At 52.5% G+C, this 21,430-nt stretch overlaps 1 protein-coding gene across 1 annotated transcript; it reads left to right on the forward strand.

Annotated features, from left to right (window-relative positions):
• The first annotated feature begins 7,544 nt into the window (after window positions 1–7,544).
• On the forward strand, window positions 7,545–17,111 carry SPACA6 (sperm acrosome associated 6). Its single transcript, XM_066374173.1, is given in 9 exon segments — window positions 7,545–7,944; window positions 8,282–8,359; window positions 14,474–14,542; window positions 15,114–15,137; window positions 15,462–15,603; window positions 15,605–15,761; window positions 16,183–16,339; window positions 16,414–16,624; window positions 16,821–17,111. Coding segments are annotated over 9 exon segments (1,086 nt in total). The 5' UTR covers window positions 7,545–7,730; the 3' UTR covers window positions 16,855–17,111.
• The last annotated feature ends 4,319 nt before the right edge of the window (window positions 17,112–21,430 follow it).

Here is a 21,430-nt window from a genome sequence, read left to right on the forward strand (position 1 = left end):
AGGTAGATCCCCATCAAGGACAAGCAGGAGTCTGTCTATCTCCTCTCTTCCCACTTAAAAATAAATAAATACAAGGTAAAATAAAGTCTGGGGTGTGAAAAGCAGAGCAGCTAAAGGCCCTTCACAATTCAGAAAAACTGAAGACATGCCCAAAGGGGAAGATACAGGCTGTGGAGAAACCCTCCCCCAAAAATCACACATGTTTTTCCAACCAATCTGTACAGGAAAGGATTCATAGTAGGAATAAGTTTTGTCTGCTTGGCCCTGGCCGGTTGGCTCAGTGGTAGAGCATTGGCCCAGAATGTGGAAGTCCCAGGTTTGATTCCCATTCAGGGCACACAGTAGACGTGATCATCTGCTTCTCCTCCCCCTTCTCTCTCTCTCTTCTTCTCCTGCAGTCATGGCTCCATTGGTTCGAGCAAGTTGGCCCTGGGCACTGAGAATGGCTCCATGGCCTCATCTCAGGCTTTGAAATAACTTGGTTGCTGAGCAACAGAGCAGAGGCCCCAGATAGGCAGAGCATCGCCCCCTATTGGGCTTGCCAGGTGGATCCCAGTCGGGGTGCATGTGGTTTCTGCTTCCCTGCTTTTCACTTGATAAAAATTAAAAAATTTTTAAAAATTGTCTTCTCCACACTCAGAGAGAGAAAACCCTTACCCTATAAGTCCACCAGGGCAAACTGCCACTTGGGATTATTTAATTACACAATGGAGGTATCTGTTGCATTTGGATTATCTGGTATTTCAGATGCTCTGCTAGTCTGTTATCACACTTGTGGGAGATTAAGTGGAACTGTAGGATTATCTCAAATTTGGTGTTTAACCCCCACTCAGAGGGATCCTGTGGTGGTGTTGTAGGATTATCTAGGGTATGAGGTTGATCCCTCACGTGGGAGGATTCTCTGCTACTTTGATATTCTTCATGCCCTGATACCTCCTTCTCTAGAGTATCAGTGAGTCCTTGGCTCAGATCTACCTCAGGGCAGGTTGACATGTCTTCCTGGCTAACTGTTCCTGTTCCAGGAACTTGGGGATGGCCTTGTGAAGGGCAGAATGTTTCTATTTTTACATTGATTAGCACACTGTTCCAAGGACCAAAAACTGGTGGAACTGTGTCTCAGGACTTCATGGGAATGGTGGTCCCTGTATCTTATGCGGTAAAGAATTACAGACTTTGGGACCATGACTGACAAGAGCGGTGATATTTGTATGCCAGTGTCTGATGACTATTATGGCTCCAGTGTCTCCAGGGTTAAGGAGGATGGTAGGTAGACCCTTACTCTCAAGGACTGATGGGAAAGTAGATCTTGAGTCACAGAGGCTCATAGGAATAGTGGATCCTGAATCACAGAGGCTGATAGGAACAGAGGCTTTTGAGTCTCAGGAATTTATGGGACTTGTAGTAGCTGAGTCTTAGGTGCCAAGGGACTTGTGAAATCTGCAAATCAAAGAATGATGGAAATAGTGGTTCCCGTGACTCACTAACCAATGGGAATGGCAGCCTTGTTTCAGGAACTAACAGGAATTATGCTCTCTTATCCCAGAGGCTTAAGCAAGTCCCAGCCTAACCCATCAACCATGTTATTCATCCATCTTTCCATTCATTCATGTAGGAAACATCTTCCTGAGCCCCTGCTCTGAGCCACACCCTATGCTGGGCAATACTGAGGGCATAGAGATGACTCAGGGATGGATCGCACCTTCAGTGAATTCCCAGAGACAGACTCAGACACCGAGAACCACAACACAATGGGATCAGAGCCAGGCCAAGGAGATACAGCAGGGTGATACCGTCACCATCCTGGCCTAACCACAGGGCATGTGGGTGAATGCAGGGTGACAGTCATTTTGGAAACCAAGTCAAGGTGCAGGATCTGACAAAGGTCCTTTTATCATACGTGAATTGTGTGCCTGACAAATCCAACATGTGCCTCATTATCAATCCCAAGTCAAGTGTACATTTTTGCAGAGGTAGCCCACCTCCAGAGACAGAACATTGAACTTGGAGCCAGGCAGGCCTGGGTTTGAGTCCTACCCTTACCATCCACTGTGTGAGCTAGGGGAACTCACTATTCAGAACCTTAGATCCTTACATGGAGATAAAACACTTCTTGATAATAAGATTGCTGTGACAATCGAATAATATAATGCCCAACAATAGCCAGCCGAGAGCCTGATCCCAAGTTCATGTTCCATAAAGGATATGTTTGTCATTATTATTATTCCTAACATTAGTGAGTAATAATAAATTTTTAAAAATCTAGCAGTATTTGTCAAATACCTAGGTTAAGGGGTTTAAGAGCATCGGAAGAAATCGGTAAAATTAAATAAAACTCCCCAGTGATTTGCATATGCATAAGCATTAGCGTCTTTTTGTAGGAAAAAACTCCCAATTAAATAGGTTTAAATAAATTAATTTATACAAGGGAATACTATACAGTCACTAAAATAAACAAGGAAACTTAGATTGCAGTGATATGGTGTTAGAAGGGCAAAGTGTAGAACAATGTGATCCCATCTGGGCACAAAAAAAGAAGAGGGTGGTAAAATAGATGCATATAGATACATAGAATTCCTCTGGAAAGACACACAAGAAATTGGTGAGCAGAAGCTGTCTCCGTAGAGAAGGGGTGGTCAGGTTACTGGGAGGGAGGGAAATGCATTTTTCACTGTTTGAGCCCCAGAACAGTATAACCTACCACTGCCTGAACGTCTTCCCTAAATGTCCCCGGGGCCCCTAAACGGCCAATAAGTTCCAAGCTGTGCGCAGCACCCTCCCTCTCCCGTACCCTCTTCTTCTTCCTGGTTTCCTTCGGGGAACAACGCCTGTCCCCTCAGGTCCTGGGCCAGATTCCTAGCCGTCTATCTACTTCAAGTCTTCCGGCCCGGTCACCTCCCAAAGCCTGTCGGCACCCAGTCCTTCCTGCCCTCACACATTCGCTGCCCCACGCCCTCCTCCCTGTCCCCAGGGTCCCAGCCCTAGCTCAGGCATCCTCCTCCCCAACCTGCCAGCCTCCACCAGTATTTCCCCCTCCACGCATCCCCCACGGGGCCCAGAGGGATCTTTCTGACACCCAGACCTGCCCTCGCCCCTCCTCTCGCTCATAACCCTCCTGGGCTCCTGTTCAATCTCAGGGAAAAGTCCCCCAGCCTGGCCTCCAAAGCGCTTCCGAGCCGGCCCCGCCCACCACCTCGGCCACATCTTCTCAGCTCGTGGGTTCCCGTCCTCTAAGGCTCCAGACAGCCTGGACGCTGTGCTGTCCCCTCCCAGAATCGTCCCTGGTTTCCTGCCTCTGGTTCTCCGCTTAAGCTGTGCCCTCTGCCTGGAACGCCCTGCCTGCCGCTCTCTCGGCCATTCGGATCTAACTTCTCCCGGTTCCTGGAGGTCAAGCCACACGCTCTGCCTCCTGCGCTGGTCCTCTGGGTGTCTCCAGCTGAAAGGACTCCTCAACGCCCAGGGCTCCCCACGGCCACTGGCCTCGCCCTCGGTCATACCCCATCACCCTTGGATTGGAACTGTCTGTGTCTGGGGTCTGGCTCCTCCATCAGACTGTGAGCTCCGACTGCAAGGACAGATGTGGGTCTGATTCACCTTTGAGTTCCAAGTGGGTGGGTGGGGGAGACCGATGCAGAGGGGGAGGGGAGAAGGGGGGACGAGAGAGAGAGAGAGAGAGAGAGAGAGAGAGAGAGAGAGAGAGAGAGAATACAGTACAGGGCAAGGAGGCTGGCAGGAGAAAGAAGGAAGGGAGGAGAGGTGGAGGGGACGAGAAGCCGAGACGGGAGAGACGGGCCGGGCAGAGGGAGGCGGAGGGAGGGAGCGGTGGGAGCGCCGCGGGCCTGCCGCCTCCCGGCCCCTTTTGTCCCTTCCCTCCGCCCTGCGTCACGCTCCCCGGCCGGCCTCCCGCCTGCGCCTCCCCCGCCCGCTCCTCCTCCCGGGCTGGATGGAATTTTTTCCCCTGGACCGGGGCCAGCTGCGGGGCAGGGGGAAGCCAGGCCGCGCTGGGCCGGGCGGCGGGAGGGGCCGGGGCGGGGGCCCCCTGGGGAGGGGGCCGGGCCGCGGGGTCTCGGGCGGGGAGCCGGGCCGCGGGCGGAGGATGGCGGGGACGCGGAGGCAGGGTAGAGGCCGGCGGGCGGCGGAGGCGGGCGGAGGATGGAGAGCGGCCGCTGGCTGTGGGGCCGGGGCCGGCCGGGGAGACCCTTCCCTCCGACGCGGGAGCCGCGGAGCCGTGAGTCTGCGGAAGGGGAGGGAGACAGTCCCCGGGCCGGGACTCCGGGGTCCCCAAGAGAGGAGGCAGCCGGGACCCTGGGTGGCTGGGATCTTGGGGGTGGAAGGGAGGCTGGGAACCCAAGCTTCTTAATTCTTGATGGAGGAGGCTGGGGCCCTGGATTCCGGGCTCCGGAGGAGAGGGCGGTAACAGCTTCAGAGTTCCACTTGGAGGAGACATGGGCCGGGGTACCCAGGCTCGGAGCTGAAGGAGAAGGGAGTGAGATGCCCGCCCGCGCCCTCGGGATAGGTGCGGGGAGAGTCTGGCTTTGGAGGTGCCCCTGGCGGCGGAAGGGTTAACGTCTGGCTGGAGGGGAGGAGGAGGGGCAGAGAAGAGGCTGCGGGGCTTTGAGGGGTCAAGGGTGAGCCGTGCGAGTGGGAGGGGGCCGCGGAGGAGGGGGGAGGTTGTCTGGGCTGCCAGACAGGCCAGGGTCAGCGGCGGGGGCAGGGGATGTCTGGCGGAGGAGAGGCCCTGCATCCAGGCTCCCCTGGGGACCTGGGATTCCAGGCCCCAGCCCCCTCCTCCCTTAAACCTGGGAGTCCACAACCCAGCCCCCTCCCTTAGACTTCCAGAATCTGAATCCCTAGCCCCCTTCACCCCAGGACCCAGAAGTCTGGCTTCCCGGCCTCTTCTCTCACACTTGGGAGCTCTCACTCCAGCCTCCACCCTCCAGGAAACCCCAGAATTTGGGCCCCCAGCTCCTTCCTCCCCAGAACCCAGGAGTCCCACCTCCTCTTTAGCCCCAGCTGGAGTCCATCCCTACGGGGGTTAAGGGGGCGGGGCTATCTGGTTGCCATGGTGCCAGACTGTTTGGGTCTGCTCTCTGACCCTTGGGGGCTCCCCAGGGTCTGCAGAGAGGGGGAGGGGGACCCAGACCTGGGGGAAGGCCAGTGCCAACCCCTTCCCCAAATCGGGCCTGTGGACCCTGGGAGTTCAGGTCTCCACCAACCCCTTGTCCAGTGACCTTGAACAAGTCTTGACCCTTCTCTCCGGGTCTCAGTTTCCCCAAGGAGAAATCTGTTGGGGAAGTGGGGAAATGATCAGGTCTTGCAAATCTTTAAGATTCTCGGCTTCCTCTCGCCTCTCATCCCCCTCCTCAGGCCCCAGGCAGCCCCGGGGCATGCTGGGAACCCAGGCCTGGGCTCTGGGCCAGGTTGTTGGGGGGGGGGGGGGCGGGGGCAGCCTCCTCCCTTCCCCTTCCTCCCCACCTTGGCCTGACTCTCGCCCCCGCCTGAGGGTCTGGGAGGTTGGGAAGGAGAGAAGGGGGATGAGTGCTGGGACCGTAGACCCGTCTCTGGCCCCCCGCCTCCCCCTTTCCTCCTCCGCCCCCTTCCCGCCTCTCCTCCCCCTCCTCAGCAGGTCGCTACCCCAGCCCGGGGCCCCTTCTCCAACCACCCCCACCCCACCCCCAGCTCCAGACCTGGCTCGGAGCGGCGAGGGGGAGGGAGAGAAGGAAGGAGAAAGAGAGAGAGAAGGAGAAGGGAGGGAGACAGCAAGAGAGAAGGGAAGGGGGGAAGGGAAGGGAGGAGAAAGACCTAGGAGGGAGGGAAGGAGAAAGAGGGAGAGGAAAGGAGAGAGAGAGAGAGAGAAGGAGACTGAGATGAGAGATGGAGAGAAGGGGGAGGGGAGGAGGGAGAGGGTGTGAGACTGGGAAATTGAGGGAGAGAGAATGAGAGGGACAAAGACAGGGAGGGAGGAGGAGAAAGGAAGGAAGAACGAAGGGAAGGGAAAGGAATGAGAAGAGGGAGAGAGAAGAAAGCGGGAGTGTGAGAAAGGCACGGTGAGAGAAGGAAAAGACAGCCGATTAGAGAAACACAGCTGCAGAAGATGGGAACCAGGTGAGGCAGCCCAGCGGCTGCAGGATGAGAGGGAACCGTAAAGATGGAGATGGAGCTGGGACAGTGGGCAAGACAGACGGAGGACTGGCCAGAGGCAGAGACCCCCAGGTTCCCAGATTCGGCTCAGTGGTGGGAGGGTGGGTGCTGGGTGCTGCTCACCTAGGAAGTGTCCCCCTGCCCCCCACTTATCCACTGACATTAGCCAAGCCCCTGCACCTCTTTGGGGCTCAGCCTACCCACCTGCAGAATGGGGGGAGGGGTGCTGATAGCACCTGGAGCTCTGGACTGCTATGGCAGAGGCCTGGGGCAGTGTTGGCACTCAGGGAACCTAGCTGTGGGTGATGGGAGGCCAAAGGAGGGATGAGGAAGGGCCGGGGAAAAGACCCAGAGAGGTTCTGAAGCTTCCAGATCTCCTGGCCTGCCTCAGCCTGGTCCTGGATTCCTGAATCCGACAGGTGGGTTGGGAGTCTTCTTGCCTAGGGGGCCAAACTCCAAAACAGGTAAGGTTCCCTCTGTCCTAGCATCCAGGAAGCCAGGCTGGCTTTGCCGTCCCCAGGGAGATAGGCCTGGCTGGACTCACAGGGCTGAGGGAGGAGGGGGTTGGGGGCCTGAATTCCTGGGCCCCCTGGTGAGGATGGGCCAAGGGACTAATTCCTGGGTTCCTTGAGGAGGAGGGGGCCGGGGGCCTGGATTCCTGGGTCCTGGCACCCACCCGTAGAACCGACCTTGCGGGGCCTTCGCCGCACACAAGCTCGTGTCTGTGGGTCCGTGTCGGGGGCTCACCATCGCAGCTGGGGCTTCCCCGGCCCTCCCCACCCTCCCTGGCCCCCATCTGTCCATCCATCCGTCTGTCTGTCCACCTGCCGCGCCCCCCGGGCTGAGGTAGGAGGTTGTATAGTTGAGGAGGACACCCACGGAGATCACTATACGGCCTCCTAGCTTTCCCCAGGCTGCGCCCTGCACAGGACGCCCACCCGGCGGGGACCCCTAGCCCCTGCCCTACCCCGCTGGGCTTGGGGCTGCTGCAGGGACCCTGGGAGGAGGAGCAGGGCTGTCTCTCCTGTCCTTGTTGCTTCCTCTTACTCTTCCCTCCAAGACTTTCCTTTCCTTCAAGAAACCTCTATTCTGCTTTTTCTGTCTCTCCATCTCTGCTGTGTCCCTGGAGTTTCCTAGGTGTCTGTACAGTGACCTCTCAGACTCTCCATCTCTCTCTCTCACTGTGCTTTCTGATGTCTCTCTCTGTCTCAGTTTCTGTCTCTCAGACACTTAACAGTGTCTCTGCGACGTCACTATCTCTGACCCACCCCCCGCCCCACGCCAGGGCCTGTTGGGCCACCACACACCATACTGCCGGCCTCTGGGTCCCTGAGACCCTTTAACCTGTGAGGACGTCCAGGGTCACAGGTGAGGTTCTTGGGAGCCTGGCATCCGGCCTAGCCACAGCCTGAAGATTGCCGGCCCAACCCCTGATCCCTGACCTCTTACATCCTTCCTCCCTAAAAACCCCAAAGTTGACATTTAACCCACAAAGGAAATTTGACCTCTGACCTCATACCACAGGCCCCTCCCCTGTCTCACAGTGACCTCACAAAGGTCATCAGTTTCTTCCCAGCCCAAGACCCTCTTCTATGGCCCAGCTGGCTCCAGCGAATGCTGTCCCATATGCCCTGGTGGCCCTCGCGGTCTTCAGGGCCCCCGCCTGGGCCTGTCTCCTCTGCTTCACGTCCTACAGGGAGCGCCTCCACACCTGCCGGACCTTCGTGGGCACAGAGGGCCCGGAGCTCGAGAAATGTGAGGAGGCATTCACAGCCGCCTTTAAGGGCCTCCTGGACACGGAAATCAGTGAGGAGACCCCCACCACCGTCCTCCAGGGCACTGGGGGGGGGGGTATGTGGAGGACCCATGGAAAGAGATGACAGACAGGTAGACAGAGATGGGGGACAGACTCAGAGAGACTGGGAGGAGAGAGGCTGGGAGATGGACAGAGAGTCAGGGACAGGAGAATAGAGACTGAAGGGGACAGAGACTTAGAGAAAGGGAAGGACGAGACTCGAGACAGACTCAGAAGAAGATTCACACGGGACCAGAGACTCAGATGTAGACAGTGTGTTAGGATGTCCACGTGGGTGATGTGTGAGGGGTGCTGCTTCCCTCAGCTTCTGCCCCCCCACAACCCCAGACTATGATGAGAGAAGCCACCTGCATGACTCCTTCACCCAGATGACCCACTCCCTCCAAGAGACGGCAGCCGCTCAGGGTGAGTGGGGTGCGGACGATGGCCATGGGAGATGTGGGCATGGAGCCCCCAAGAGATGGGTGCGTGTGCCCCTGGAAGGTGGCAGTGATCTAGAAGCAGATGGCACTAGGTAGCCAGTTACTTGTCAGGGACATGACTGCAGAAGGGAAAAGGACAGTAAAGAAATACCGAGAGTCTGAAGCCCGGTTGGTATCAGTTCGATGTGGGTTCTGACCCCGCTGTGTGGCTCTTCCTGGCCATGAAATTCTGGACATAACACTGCCTCCTTCTGTACCTCAGCTTACCTACCTGTAAGGTAGGACAGTCTCCCTGCCCACCAGATGGCTTCGGAGCTCAGTGAGAGGGAGGGGTCCCTGATAAGACATCCTTGGGCAAATCTTCCGCTGGGATACAACAGAGTCCTTATGCCAGAGGCTGGAGCTGTTGGGGGAGGAAGGGAAGCCTCAACTATTGTGCAGCATGAACTGGCCTCCTCGGAGGTCCAGGGGCCCACAGCGTATTTCTGCCTCTACCATTACTTCTCGTTTCCTGCTCTTGCCCACCAAACATTTTGACAAAGGTCCTCAAAGATGGGGAGGTTCCCATTCATCCAGTGGGTGTCAGGGGTCCAGCATGGAGAAGACTGCTGCGATACCCCCACCCCAGGAAGACCTGAAGAACTCAGAGCTGGCCCGCGGAGGGGGGTGTTGCAGGACCCCGGGAAATGCCCTTTCTCCCCACGTGGGTCGTGTTGTCCCAGAAAGTTTTGAAAAGAGGGCAGTGAAACCTGTCTTGGGCTGTGTGGGGGACAGTCTGGAGTGGGGAGAGAATGGAGACTAGGAAGTCCGGTGGAGGCTGGGGTGAAGGAGGCCTGAGCTGGGGCAGGGACGGTGATGATGGAATGAGGGGACAGGGCTGAGAGTCAAGGGCAGGACAGATGTGGCTTGGGTCTGACAGGTTGTTCAGGGAAGGGGACGATGAGGCGTAGAGGACAGTGCCTGGAATTTGGCTCCATGTCTGGCCAGGCGGTGGGTCATCCCTGAGATGGGAGTCTGGGAGACAAAGCTGTAGGGGTAGATGGTGAGCTGGGTGAGGACACAGTGACTGTCAGGGACCTGGGGGACACATCCAGTAGGCAGCTAGATACATGGGTCCCACGTTCAGCTGAAAGGTAAGGGAGACACGAGACTGTCCTATGAGTAGGGGAAGGACAGGGTCATCTCTAGGTATAGAAAGATCCTCTAGGACCGTGTGGAGAACTGACTGGAGGCTGGGAGAAGCTGGTGCAATACATCCCACAGAGATGTATTTAATGTGCCAGGAACAACAGTGGGGACAGAGCTGTGACCAAAACTGAAAACCACCTGCCCTTAGGTTGCTTATATTGAAGGGGGCAGATAAGAAATTTAATCAGTGAAATACTGTAGTATGTCAGTTGGTGAACCATACTTTGGAGGAAAACAAAGGGAAGAGAATGGGCCAGTGGGTTGATCATTTTAAACAGGTTGATCAGGAGAGGCACAAATGAGAAGGTCCATTTGAAGAAAGACCTGAATGAGGTGACAGAACTATGCAGATAATCTGGGGAAAACACATTGCAGGCAGCTGGAAGAGTCAGTGCAAAGGCCCTGGGGCCACTGGGGCTGGAGTGGCATCATTGAGGGAGAAACTGAGATGAAATCAGAAAAAAAGCAAGGCGCCACATCCTATAAGACCTTGTAGGCCAATGGTTCTCAAACCTTAGTGTATGAATCCTCAGAATCTCTTGGGAGCTTGTTTAAAAATATAGAGTCCTGGGCCCAGACCTTTGTTTCTGACCAATAGGTCTGACGTGTGGCCCAGAAGTGGACATTTATAACAAGTCCCAGGTGATGCTGCAGCTACTCCTGGAACACACTTTGAGAACAACTGTCTTGGGTCCTTGGACCCACTTTGGCCTTTGTTCTTGAGATGGGGGAGTCATTGGAGGATTTTAAGGAAAAGGAGACAGTGTGGGACAAGGACAGAAGCAGAGAGACTGGTGGTGGCTCAGACCAATAACAGTGGTCCATGTGGGCCAAGATGAGTCTGAGCTGAGGGAGGGAGGTAGGACGTGAGGATGGAGAAGAGGGAAAGTCAAGGATTTGACCATGTGCTAAACCTGCCCCATACATGGGACAGGCTGTGTCTGCCAGACAGTTATTTATGTTCATTATTCTCCTAAAGAATATCCTCCTACCAGCCCAGTGAGGTGCGGTTTTATAGCCCCCTTTTCTAGATGGGGAATTTGGGTCTCAGCTGGACAGAGTGGGTGGACCCAGGAGGTAGCTGGACCAGAACTATGTGGGGTGAGGGGAACAGAAAGACTCCCGGGTCTCTCCCAGATGAAAGGCTCAAGGGAGGGACATACTGACTTCAAGTGGGTCTCAGTGTGGTGGGTGACTCTCTGAATATATAAATGATGGAGTGGCTATTACTGTGTAGCAAGGAGGGCATTATACCACAAGCAGTGGTTACATGTGGACCTCCAGCGTCCGACCGCCTGCATTTAGACCTAGTATTTGATGTGTCACTTTCCTAAACTCTCCATGCCTCGGTTCCCCATCTCAAACTTGGGGATGGTAAGTGCTTGACCCTTCTATAACCCTCATTGTATGCCCAGCACTGTTCTAAGTGGTTAGACATTATCTCATGCCAGGTAAATGGTACCTGGCATATAATTTTGGGTGGTGGTGGGATGCTTTTATGTTATATGGCATTAAATGTCCCCCCAACCCTGTGAGGTAGTCCGATATTGATTACCCCGTTTTATGAACAAGAAAACAAAGGATGAGGAGGGTGAAGTCACGTGGCCATAGTCGCACAGGGAGGAGGTCTTGTGATAGGAATCTCAGATGTGAGTCAGGTGTGCTCATAAACGGAAGAGCCCAAGACTCAAACCCAGACCTTCAGAAACATTGGAAGTTCCCAACCATAGCTGCCTATTGGAGAGACTGCAGTATATCAGTCCGTGCCACCTTGTGGTTCACTTGATAAAACCCCTGCCCCTTAGCCTCTGGACATTTCACTCATCTGTGGTTTAATAGCTACATAGCAGCCTGCCCCCATAGCTCACTTGGTCCATTCCATGTTCACCCTCACCCTGAATCACTTGGTTTGGCCTATAGATATTTCTTGAATGACTCCTCCAACATCCAGGCCTTTCATTTGAGCAGCCCACTCTGACCACATCCTCCTGATCATCCTGCCATCTTCAGACCACATGCCTGCTCTGTGGCCAAGAAAAGACCTCTAAGTCCTTGACTCTTCATTTTAAATCCACTTCCTGGCTTTAGTATCCCTCTCTCCAGCTTCTACCCAGTGATCATCACTTCAGCCACTCTTGCCAATATACGCACGTCCCTCCTCCTATGTATGGTTTTAAATCACAGAGGAACCTGCAATGGCACATGCAAAAAGTTTATTTCTTCCATATAAAATAAGGCTTGAGATAGGCACTTAAGGCTAGTACAGGGGTTGGGAACCTATGGCTCATGAGCCAGATGTGGCTCTTGATGGCTGCATCTGGCTTGCAGACAAATCTTTAATAAAAAAAATGTTAAAAATATAAAACATTCTCATATATTACAATCCATGTTCCTACTACTCATGTTCATGGTTGCAGGTGGCTGGAGCCAATCATAGCTGTCCTCTGGGACAACAACAAATTTTTATTGGATAATGCATAACGTACACGGGTCATTGTATGGCTCTCACGGAATTACATTTTAAAATATGTGGTGTTCATGGTTCTCTCAGCCAAAAAGGTTCCTGACCCCTGGGCTAGTATGACAGCACCGTTTTCTTGGAAAGAAAGACCCAAGGTCTTCCCAGCTTTCTGCTCTGCCATTCTAGGGAATACCCCTTGTCCTCATGGTCCTGTATGACTAATGGAGCTCCAGCCATCAAGTCCAAGTTTCAGTCAGCAAATGGAGAGAGGTGAAGAGAACAATAAAATGGCACCACTTCTCCTTAAAGCTGCTACTTCCTGTGACTCTCATAGGACACTTCCATTTGTATCTCAGTAGCCAGAACTTGACCATACTAGGTCACAGCTAGCTGCAAGGGAAGCTGGGAAATGTAGTCTTCTAGTTGGGATTTCTTTCCCCCTCTCAGAAGCATTCTGTTACTAAAGAAATATTTGGAGAAAACTGGCAATCTCTGTGTATTGGTTTGCTGAAGCTATTGTAACTACCACAGACTGGGTGACTTCAACAAATTTATTTTTTCATAATCCTGGAGGATGAAGTCTGAGATCAAGGTGTCAGTGTCAGCAGGATTGGTTTCTTCTGAGGCCTCTCTCCTTGGTTGTAGTTGACTGTCTCCCTATGTCTTCACTTGGCCTTCTTCTATGTGAGTCCTAATTTCCTCCTTTTATAAGGAAATCAGACATATTGGGTTAAGGCCCTCCCTAATGACCTCATTTTAACTTCATTAGCTCTTTTAAGACATCTCCAAGTACAGTCACATTCTGAAGTACAAGGGGTTACAGCTGTAACATGAATTTGGGAGGGACACAGTTTAGCCTAAAACACCCTTCCACATTCCTGATTTCCAAAACGACTTCAACCACTAAATCAATCCAGCTATCCACTTTGGAAAGTCACAAAACGTCCCAGTTTGGAGGCCATTGCAATGAGCAAAGCTCAAACACCCATAAGGACAAAGAACATAAAAGAAGAGTAGAAATGAATCAAGATGGGGAGGTGGCAGGTACATGCCCAGACTGAAGGGGATGGCTGCTACTAAGCTCCAGCTAATTGAGGCCTTTGGAAATTATGTGTCTGTGTTGCAGTTCTTCAAATTCTTATTTTAAATAAGTGAGAGGCAAGGAGGCAGGCAGACTCCTGTATGTACCCCAACCAGGATCCACCTGGCAAGACCCCTACGGGGCTATGCTCTGCCCATCTGGGGCCACTGCTCCATTGCTCAGGCAACTGAGCTATTTTAGTGCCTGAAGCAAGGCAATGGAGCCATCCTCGGCACCCAGGGCCAACCAACCTGCTCGAACCATTAGAGCCATGACTGCTGGAGGGGGTGGGGGGAGGTGTGGAGAAGCAGAAGGTCAGTTCTGTGTACCCTGACTGGGAATCAAACCCAGGACTTCATATGCCAGGCTGACACTCTACCACTGAGCCAACTGGCCAGGACCTTCGAAATTTTTTAAAAACTGATGCCAAACATTTTATGTGACTTTCCCAAATATTACAGATGGCAACTGGTTCTTTTTTTAATACTTTCCAGGCTAAATATAATGCATCTGAAAAATAGATTTGGGCCACAGGCTACCACAGGTTGTTTCCATCAGTTGGAAACTAGAGTTCTACACATAATTATTGAGTGCTTTCTAAGACTCAGGGCCCGTTCCTGAGTTCTGGAGACACTGCACTAAAGAAAGACATGTTTACTTAAGAGACAGACTTTAAATGATCACCATATATATAAAATAATTGCAAACTGATGTAAGCTATGGATGCAATGAATGCGGAACTAAGGACAAAAATAGGGAACTCAAATTTGTGGTCAGGGAAAACCTCAGTAGATGACACAAGGTATGACTTTAAGTCTTAGAAACTTGCAAACCCCTATGTAACTTAGGAGAGTCACCACTATGAATGTATGTGCTGCCTATAAAAGGTATGACAAAGGATGATTAGGAATAGGGGAAAAGGTGTATTAGATACAAGCTAGCATGTACAAAGGCCCTGAGGTGCTAGTAAATATGCTTCTTTTCCAATTAGGAGAAATGAAAGATGGGCAATAGGAATGGGAGAGTAGTGAACCAAAACTAGGCCTGACCTAGGAAGCCTTGGTGAGGAATTTAATCTCTACCCTCCCCTTTCCCCTCAACAAGCTGAACACAGATACAGAGAACGGCTTCCATCAGAGAGATGGTCAGGAGACAGCATGGAGATTGGGGTTTTGTCAGCCTTCCTGGTAGACAGGGTGGGAAGATGAGATGGTGCATATACCAGGGACATAGGGGTGGAGAGGGGCTGGGGAAGAGGCAGGCACCATGACAGCGAGCCCAGTTGAGCGAGCCCAGCCATGGGAGGGAGGGTGGAGGTGTTGGAGGAGGGGAGAGTCTTTACCACAAGACCTCCATCCACCCTCCAGGGTCCTTTAAGGTTGCCTTCTCTGATGCTGCGGAGAAAATACGGAATGTCATTTTACAGCTTAAAGAAGGTGTGTATCTTCTTCCCCCAGATACACACACAATTAGAACATCTCAGTCGTAAAACGGCCATCCGCTCCCTTCCGGCCAATCCCTGGTTGATCTCTGAACCTCTTACCCTGGGTGAGACACAGGCTCTTCTCCTGCGTGGACCACTTGAGATCTGGCCTCGCCCTTCAATTTAAGATTTCCTCCCCAGCAAGGACCCCTTCTTGGGAGTCCTGTCCCAAATTAGCCTTGGCCTCTTTCTGGATCTCTGAGTCTGGCCCCGCGCACTCTTAAAGTGGGCTACTTGAAACCTGGCCACACCTCTAACTGGGCCCCTGAGACTCGCCGGGGGTGTAGCTCCGCCCCCACCCCCGCGGTGGACTACACCAGGGCTAGCCAGCCTCCTTAGTACTTGCAAGCAGGCCTGCCCCCCTTAGATGGCCATCAGCACCAAGCCCTTGCCTGACCTCTAAATGGGATGCCTAGCCCCATCCTCTCCGAGTAACGCATCCGCCCCAATAACATCCTTTAGGGGAGCTTCAGGTGGGCACCCCCCTACACTTCAGGGTAGTAACGCTTCCTCTCTCTCCACAGTCCAGACCTGCATCCCTCCCTGCGGTAAGAACTTCATTCAAAGCTCAGAATTGCGGGGCTAGGGAGAGCAGGAGCAAGCCGCAAATCCAAAGGAGGCCAATAAAAGCCCTGGAAAAAAGTCAAGCAGGCATTGCTCACAGACAGCACAAAGGGCGGGTCCGGAAGCCATGAAACCACTAAAAACCGTAGATGCCAGAGAGCGCTGAAAGGCAGCCAATGAGCGCAGGGAAGGTGGGGCCCAGGTTCTGGCCGGTGGAACTCAGGGAGTCTTAACAAGACCCTAACTTGCCCAAGGGACCCGGGCTGGGGAAGGCAAGTGGAGTCCAGACCTAGCGTTCCCGCCCACAGGACTCCAGGAGGCCTCCCGGCGTTTCCGCTGCCGCGGGTGCTATTCCACCGTATGCGACCTCCCGCTGGACTGCCCAGGTGAGGGGCGGGGCCTGGGAGAGCAGGGACCAGAGGACTGGAGAAAAGAGGGCTGAGCGGGAGGGGCGTGGTCCGGGGCGGGGCCAAGGTGGTGACGTGGCCCCGCCTCCAGTTCAGGATGTGACGGTTATTCGGGGTGATCAGGCCAAGTTCTCTTGCACGGTGAATTTCCCGTTGCCTAAGGAGGAGATCACCTATTCCTGGAAGTTCGCAGGAGGAGGTGTGAGTCGGGGCAGAGCCAGCGCGAAAAGTTTAGGAGGCAGGTTAACCTTAGAGGATTGGGAGTCAGGACGTAGCGGTGGGGTTTGGGGGAGCTCGGTATAGATTCAGGCTTCGTGCAATGGCAGGGTCCTGGCATTTAGGGGAGGAGTCAAAGATCACAGTGCAGGACCCACGCTTGGGAGTTTTACATAATTGTTTAGGGCGGGTGTGCAAATGTCAGGCCCCAGAAGCAGAGTCAATAATAGGGGGCGGGGCCACGTGTGAATGTTCGGCGAATAAGGGCGAGGGGTGGGGCTCCGGGAGGCGTGGTCCATCCCGTGGCGGGGCTTGTCCGTTGGTTCGCTAGTGCGGGCCGAGAGAGTCTGACCTGGGCTTGGGGCGCTCCCGCCCCTTCTGCGACTTCAGCCCGAGCGTCCCGCAGGTACGGACTCAGGACGTGTCTTTCTTCCGAGAGATGCCGCGGGCCCACGGGTACCTGGCGCGGATCCGGCCGGTGCAGTCCACGCACCGCGGGACCTTCTCCTGCGTGATCACGCACGACCAGCGCCCCCTGGCGCGACTCTACTTCTTTCTTAACGGTGCGGATGGGGCTGCGCGGGGCGGGGTTGCGTGGGGGCGGGCGCGCGTCCCGTTGACGTGAGCGTCCCCACAGTGACCGGTCCGCCCCCGCGCGGGGAGACGGAGCTCCAGGTCTTGTTTCGGAAAGTGCTTCGCTGGGCGCCGCGCGAGGCGGAGTCGATCGAACCCTGGAGGCCGAGCCTGGGCGAACTGCTGGCCAAGCCTGAGGCTCTGACGCTGAGCAACCTTTGCCTGCTCGCGGCCGCCGCAGCCTTAGCTTCAGCCGGTGTGACCCTGCTGGCGTTGTGAGTACCCGGGACCCGGATTCCAGCACCCTCGTATTTCATGCCCAGGGTTCCAGGCCCCCGCCCCCCCTCCTCCCTCAGACCCAGGGGTCCAGGAGTCTGGGCCTTGTCCACCCTTGGGACCCAGACTTCCAGGACTCAGATATCTGTTCCCCAAATTCTCTCCCCCACGCACAGCCGCCCTCTATTTTCCCAGGGTGTTCTTTCGATGGTACTTCAGTGGCAACTAACAAAGGTACCTTTCTCTTTCTTGTCCTATTTCCATCCCTAAAATAAAGGATATATTTCAGTTCTACAAATGCTTTCATCTTTGAGGGTGGTTACTACCAACGTAGACAGGAGGAGGGGCAACATACCCCAGATATGCCCTGGGAACTGCGTCTCCATCATGATAGTAACATCATAGCTACCCCAGTGCCGGCCCTGTGTTGAGGGACTTACATGCAGGCCCAGATCCCTCCTCAGATTTCTGGCAGCCTCCTTGACATTTCCAGCTGCAAGACACAACCTTATCATAATTCTTCTCACTCTCTCCAGGACCTGGGTAGGTCCTGTTTTCTGCCTAAAATAATGTTTTTCCCTTTTTTGTCCAGTTACTTCAGTTATGATTTCCCTCAAATAGCCTTTAAATATATTAATAATTCCTGTGAAAACTGTGCAGTAAGCACTGAACTTACTGGCTTGACTCCACCTCCCTCACATCCCCTTCTTTACCCTCTAGAGCAGGGGTCGGGAACCTTTTTGGCTGAGAGAGCCATGAACGCCACATATTTTAAAATGTAATTTTGTGAGAGCCATACAATGACCCATGTACCTTACGCAGAGGACATCTGTGATTGGCTCCAGCCACCTGCAACCATGAACATGAGCGGTAGGCAAGGAATGGATTGTAATACATGAGAATGTTTTACATTTTGAACGTTATTTTTTTTATTAAAGACTTGTCTGCAAGCCAGATGCAGCCATCAAAAGAGCCACAGGTTCCTGACCCTTGCTCTAGCTCCACCAGCCTGTTTTTTGTCCATTGAACATGCAAATCTCATTCCCATCTGCAGGCCTTTATACATCCTGTTCTTTCTACTTAAAATGGCTCTACCTCACAGCACAGGTCCCAGATCATCCCCCTATTTTAGGAGGTGTATAACACTCACTTGGACCTAGTGTAAACTTATTTTTTATTTGCTTTTGTGTCTTCCCCATCTAAAAGATAAGCCCCCTCTGGGCATGTACTCATTCCCATTCACTGACGTATTCATTCACTCTGAATATTTATGGAGTGCTTCTTATGTGCCAGGCGTTTTCAAGGTGCTGTCAAGACAGCAGTGAAGGAATTGGAATAGACAACAGTCTCTACCCTCATGGAGTTGAGCTGCTAGTGGACAGTCAGACCATACCAGAAAATTAAGTGAAATAACATGCATTTTGTCATATAATAATGTGTGAGGGAGAAAACAAAGCAGAGAAAGTAAGATAGGAAAGGTTGGGATAGCAAGGAAGCAATAAAAGCTTTGGAGAGGACGTCACATTTCAATGAAGGATGAGGTGTGAGCAATGTGGGCATTTGTGTTAAGAGTAATCCAGCTAAAGAAACAGCAGAAACAAAAGTCCTGGGGCAGGAGTGTGTTTGGGGTGGGGGAAATGAATAGCAAGGAGGCCAGTGCGGCTGGAGCAGAGCTTTAGGAATTGAGTATGTGGGGAGGTCATAGAGAGCCCAGGGGACCAGGTCATGCAAGACCTTAGCCACTGAAAGGTCTGGATTTTTCTCTGTAGATGATGAGCCAAGGAAGGTCATGATTTGATTTTATTTACACTGAATGGATAACAAAGGCCCGGGATTGAGGGAGGCAGTGATCAAGGCATAAAATAGCAGCTTTTTTTTTTTTTTTTTTTTGTATTTTTCTGAAGCTGGAAACGGGGAGAGACAGTCAGACAGACTCCCGCATGCGCCCGACCGGGATTCACCTGGCACGCCCACCAGGGGCAACGCTCTGTCCACCAGGGGGCGATGCTCTGCCCATCCTGGGCGTCGCTGTGTTGCGACCAGAGCCACTCTAGCGCCTGAGGCAGAGGCCAAGGAGCCATCCCCAGCGCCCAGGCCATCTTTGCTCCAATAGAGCCTTAACTGCAAGAGGGGAAGAGAGAGACAGAGAGGAAGGAGAGGGGGAGGGGTGGAGAAGCAGATGGGCGCTTCTCCTGTGTGCCCTGGCCGGGAATCGAACCCGGGACTTCTGCACGCCAGGCCGATGCTCTACCACTGAGCCAACCGGCCAGGGCAAAATAGCAGCTTTAATCCAGGAAAGAGGTGTAGCTTGGAGACAAAGTAGTGACAGTGAAGTTAAGGAGCAGTGATTCCAGATCTGTCATGAAGGAAGAACGTAGGATTTGCTGATGAATCGAAATGTTGGATATGAGAGAAAAAAAAGAAGGATCCAGGGTCAGTGGTCAGGACAACAGCGATGTTCAATAGAACCCTCTGCCATGGAAATGTTCTAGAGCTGTGATGTCCATTATGGCAGCCCCCGGCCACTTGTGACCATGAAGCATGTGTAATGTGGCCAGTGCAACTGAGGAACTGAATTTATAATCTTTTATGTACAGCTAGTGCTCTACTAACGACCACGATTGGTTCCGACAGACTGGTCGTAACATGATTTGGTCGTAAGTTGAGTAGGCTATATGTACAGTACTGTGAAATGATCTTATAAAATCTTTAAGTCATATTTTATCATAATTTCATTATTGTTATATATCATAATTCTCTTGGTTCATTTTATGCCATTTGTATCACCTCTACACCATTTTGTTTCTTATTTTTACATTCATCAGGTTTAAGTAAAACACTGCATTACCAGTACAACTGGTTTAATATTTGCAAAGACAGTTTCCTTTTGGTAGACATCTTGGGAAGGGTTTGATGAAAAATATCCAAGACACAAAATACAAATTGAGTCTGGGATAACAGTTGAAATGGTGCACGTGGAGATGGTAGTGCTGCCGGAAGCTGGTCCACATTGTCATACACCCAGCTGGACAACGCTTGCACTGCCAGACATGGAGCAGTCGTGGCTAGCGATTGTGGTCGTAAAGTCGAATGGTCATACGTTGCATAGGTCGTAAGTCGATCAATATTTGTACTTGGTCAATATTTTTGTGACTGGCTGCAAAAAGTGAATGAAAAAAATAATTGAACAGCCCCATGCAGTCGTGGCTACTATTGTACAGTGCAGCTGTAGCATATTTAACCTGAGTGGCTGGAAGGATGGAGATCTGTTTACTGAGGTTGGGAGATTGTTGAAGGAGCAGGTGTCACAGGGATAAAAAAGGATGGGGAAGACAGATCAGAAATTGGGTCTAGTTGTTCAGTATCCAAGTGGAAATGTCTTGGAGGCAACTGGGTATGCAAGTCTGGGATTCAAGGGCAAGGTCTGATCTGAACATAAAAATGTCAGCGACCCTTCTCCACACATGGAGCGTGCAAGAGGCATTCAGCACCCAGATACTGGGTGTGCAGAGGAAATGAGTGTTAGATGGGTAAGAAGTTAGTTGCTCTAATGTTAAACAATAAACAGCATTAGAGGAATGCCGAAGCAAAATGGAAAGCCAGGCACCTGGCATTCTGAAAGCCAAGTGAAGAGAGCGTGTCCAGTGGAAGGGCTGGCACTGAGCCCAGATAGTTCACCCTCAGTAATGAGGGAAGGTGGCCTGTGTGGGCACTGAGGCGGAGGAGTGAGGATCATGAAGGTGGGGACTTTGAAGGTTTTCTTCTTTTCACTTATTTTCTCAGTGAGATAAGGTGGGGCTCTGGGAGGAAGTGCCGGGGGTTTGAGGAGAAAAGGTATGAGTTACCCTTCTTAGAGACCAGGAAAACCCCATCTGTTGGGGACTGAAAAGCCAAAGGGTTTTTGCAGTTTAGATTTTGAGGGACAGAGGTGTGGGGAACTGGCTGTAAGCTGACAGTCCAACCCCCCCCCCCCCCCACCTCACTTGCCTGATTAAGTTGCAAAAGGCTAAGCCCTTCCCCACACCTCCATGTTAGCTGTGATGCTGGATTGTTTGTACTCATCCTACCCCTCCTGTCCCCCGGATAGACTGGAGGCAAGTTTCTTCTATCCTTTGTTTTGTATAAAGTTAAGATGTTACAAATGGTGGGGGTTTTCTACACTTGGTAAAAATTCTTAGGTTGCCTTAGAAACATGATCAGAGATCTCATTGATTTGCTAATGGCCCACTTTGCCCTATAAATAGAGCAAATGCGGTTTTTGAGGGCACTCTTATTTCTGCTATCAGCTTTGCAGAGTCCTCCCAAACCCATTCTTTTATTTTTTTTTATTTTTTATTTTTTTTTACAGAAACAGAGTGAGTCAGAGAGAGGGATAGACAGGGACCAGGGACGGAGAGAGATGAGAAGCATCAATCATTAGTTTTTCATTGTGCGTTGCAACACCTTAGTTGTTCATTGATTGCTTTCTCATATGTGCCTTGACCGGGGCCTTCAGCAGACCGAGTAACCCCTTGCTGGAGCCAGCAATCTTGGATTCAAGCTGGTGGGCTTTTCCTCAAACCAGATGAGCCCACACTCAAGCTGGCGACCTCGGGGTCTTGAACCTGGGTCCTCTGCATCCCAGTCAGACGCTCTATCCACTGCGCCACTGCCTGGTCAGGCCATTCTTTTATTCTTTAAGCGAATTTTTTTAATTCTGCACCGTTCCCACTCAAGACCTGGAATTACTAGTCACACTGGTTCGCAGCACCCATCCACAGTACATACCAATGTTTGCATGTAGTGGGTGCTCTGTAACTATAAAT

The sequence above is a fragment of the Saccopteryx leptura genome, chromosome 3 (genome assembly GCF_036850995.1).
Source record: "Saccopteryx leptura isolate mSacLep1 chromosome 3, mSacLep1_pri_phased_curated, whole genome shotgun sequence".
Taxonomy (NCBI): Eukaryota; Metazoa; Chordata; class Mammalia; order Chiroptera; family Emballonuridae; genus Saccopteryx; species Saccopteryx leptura.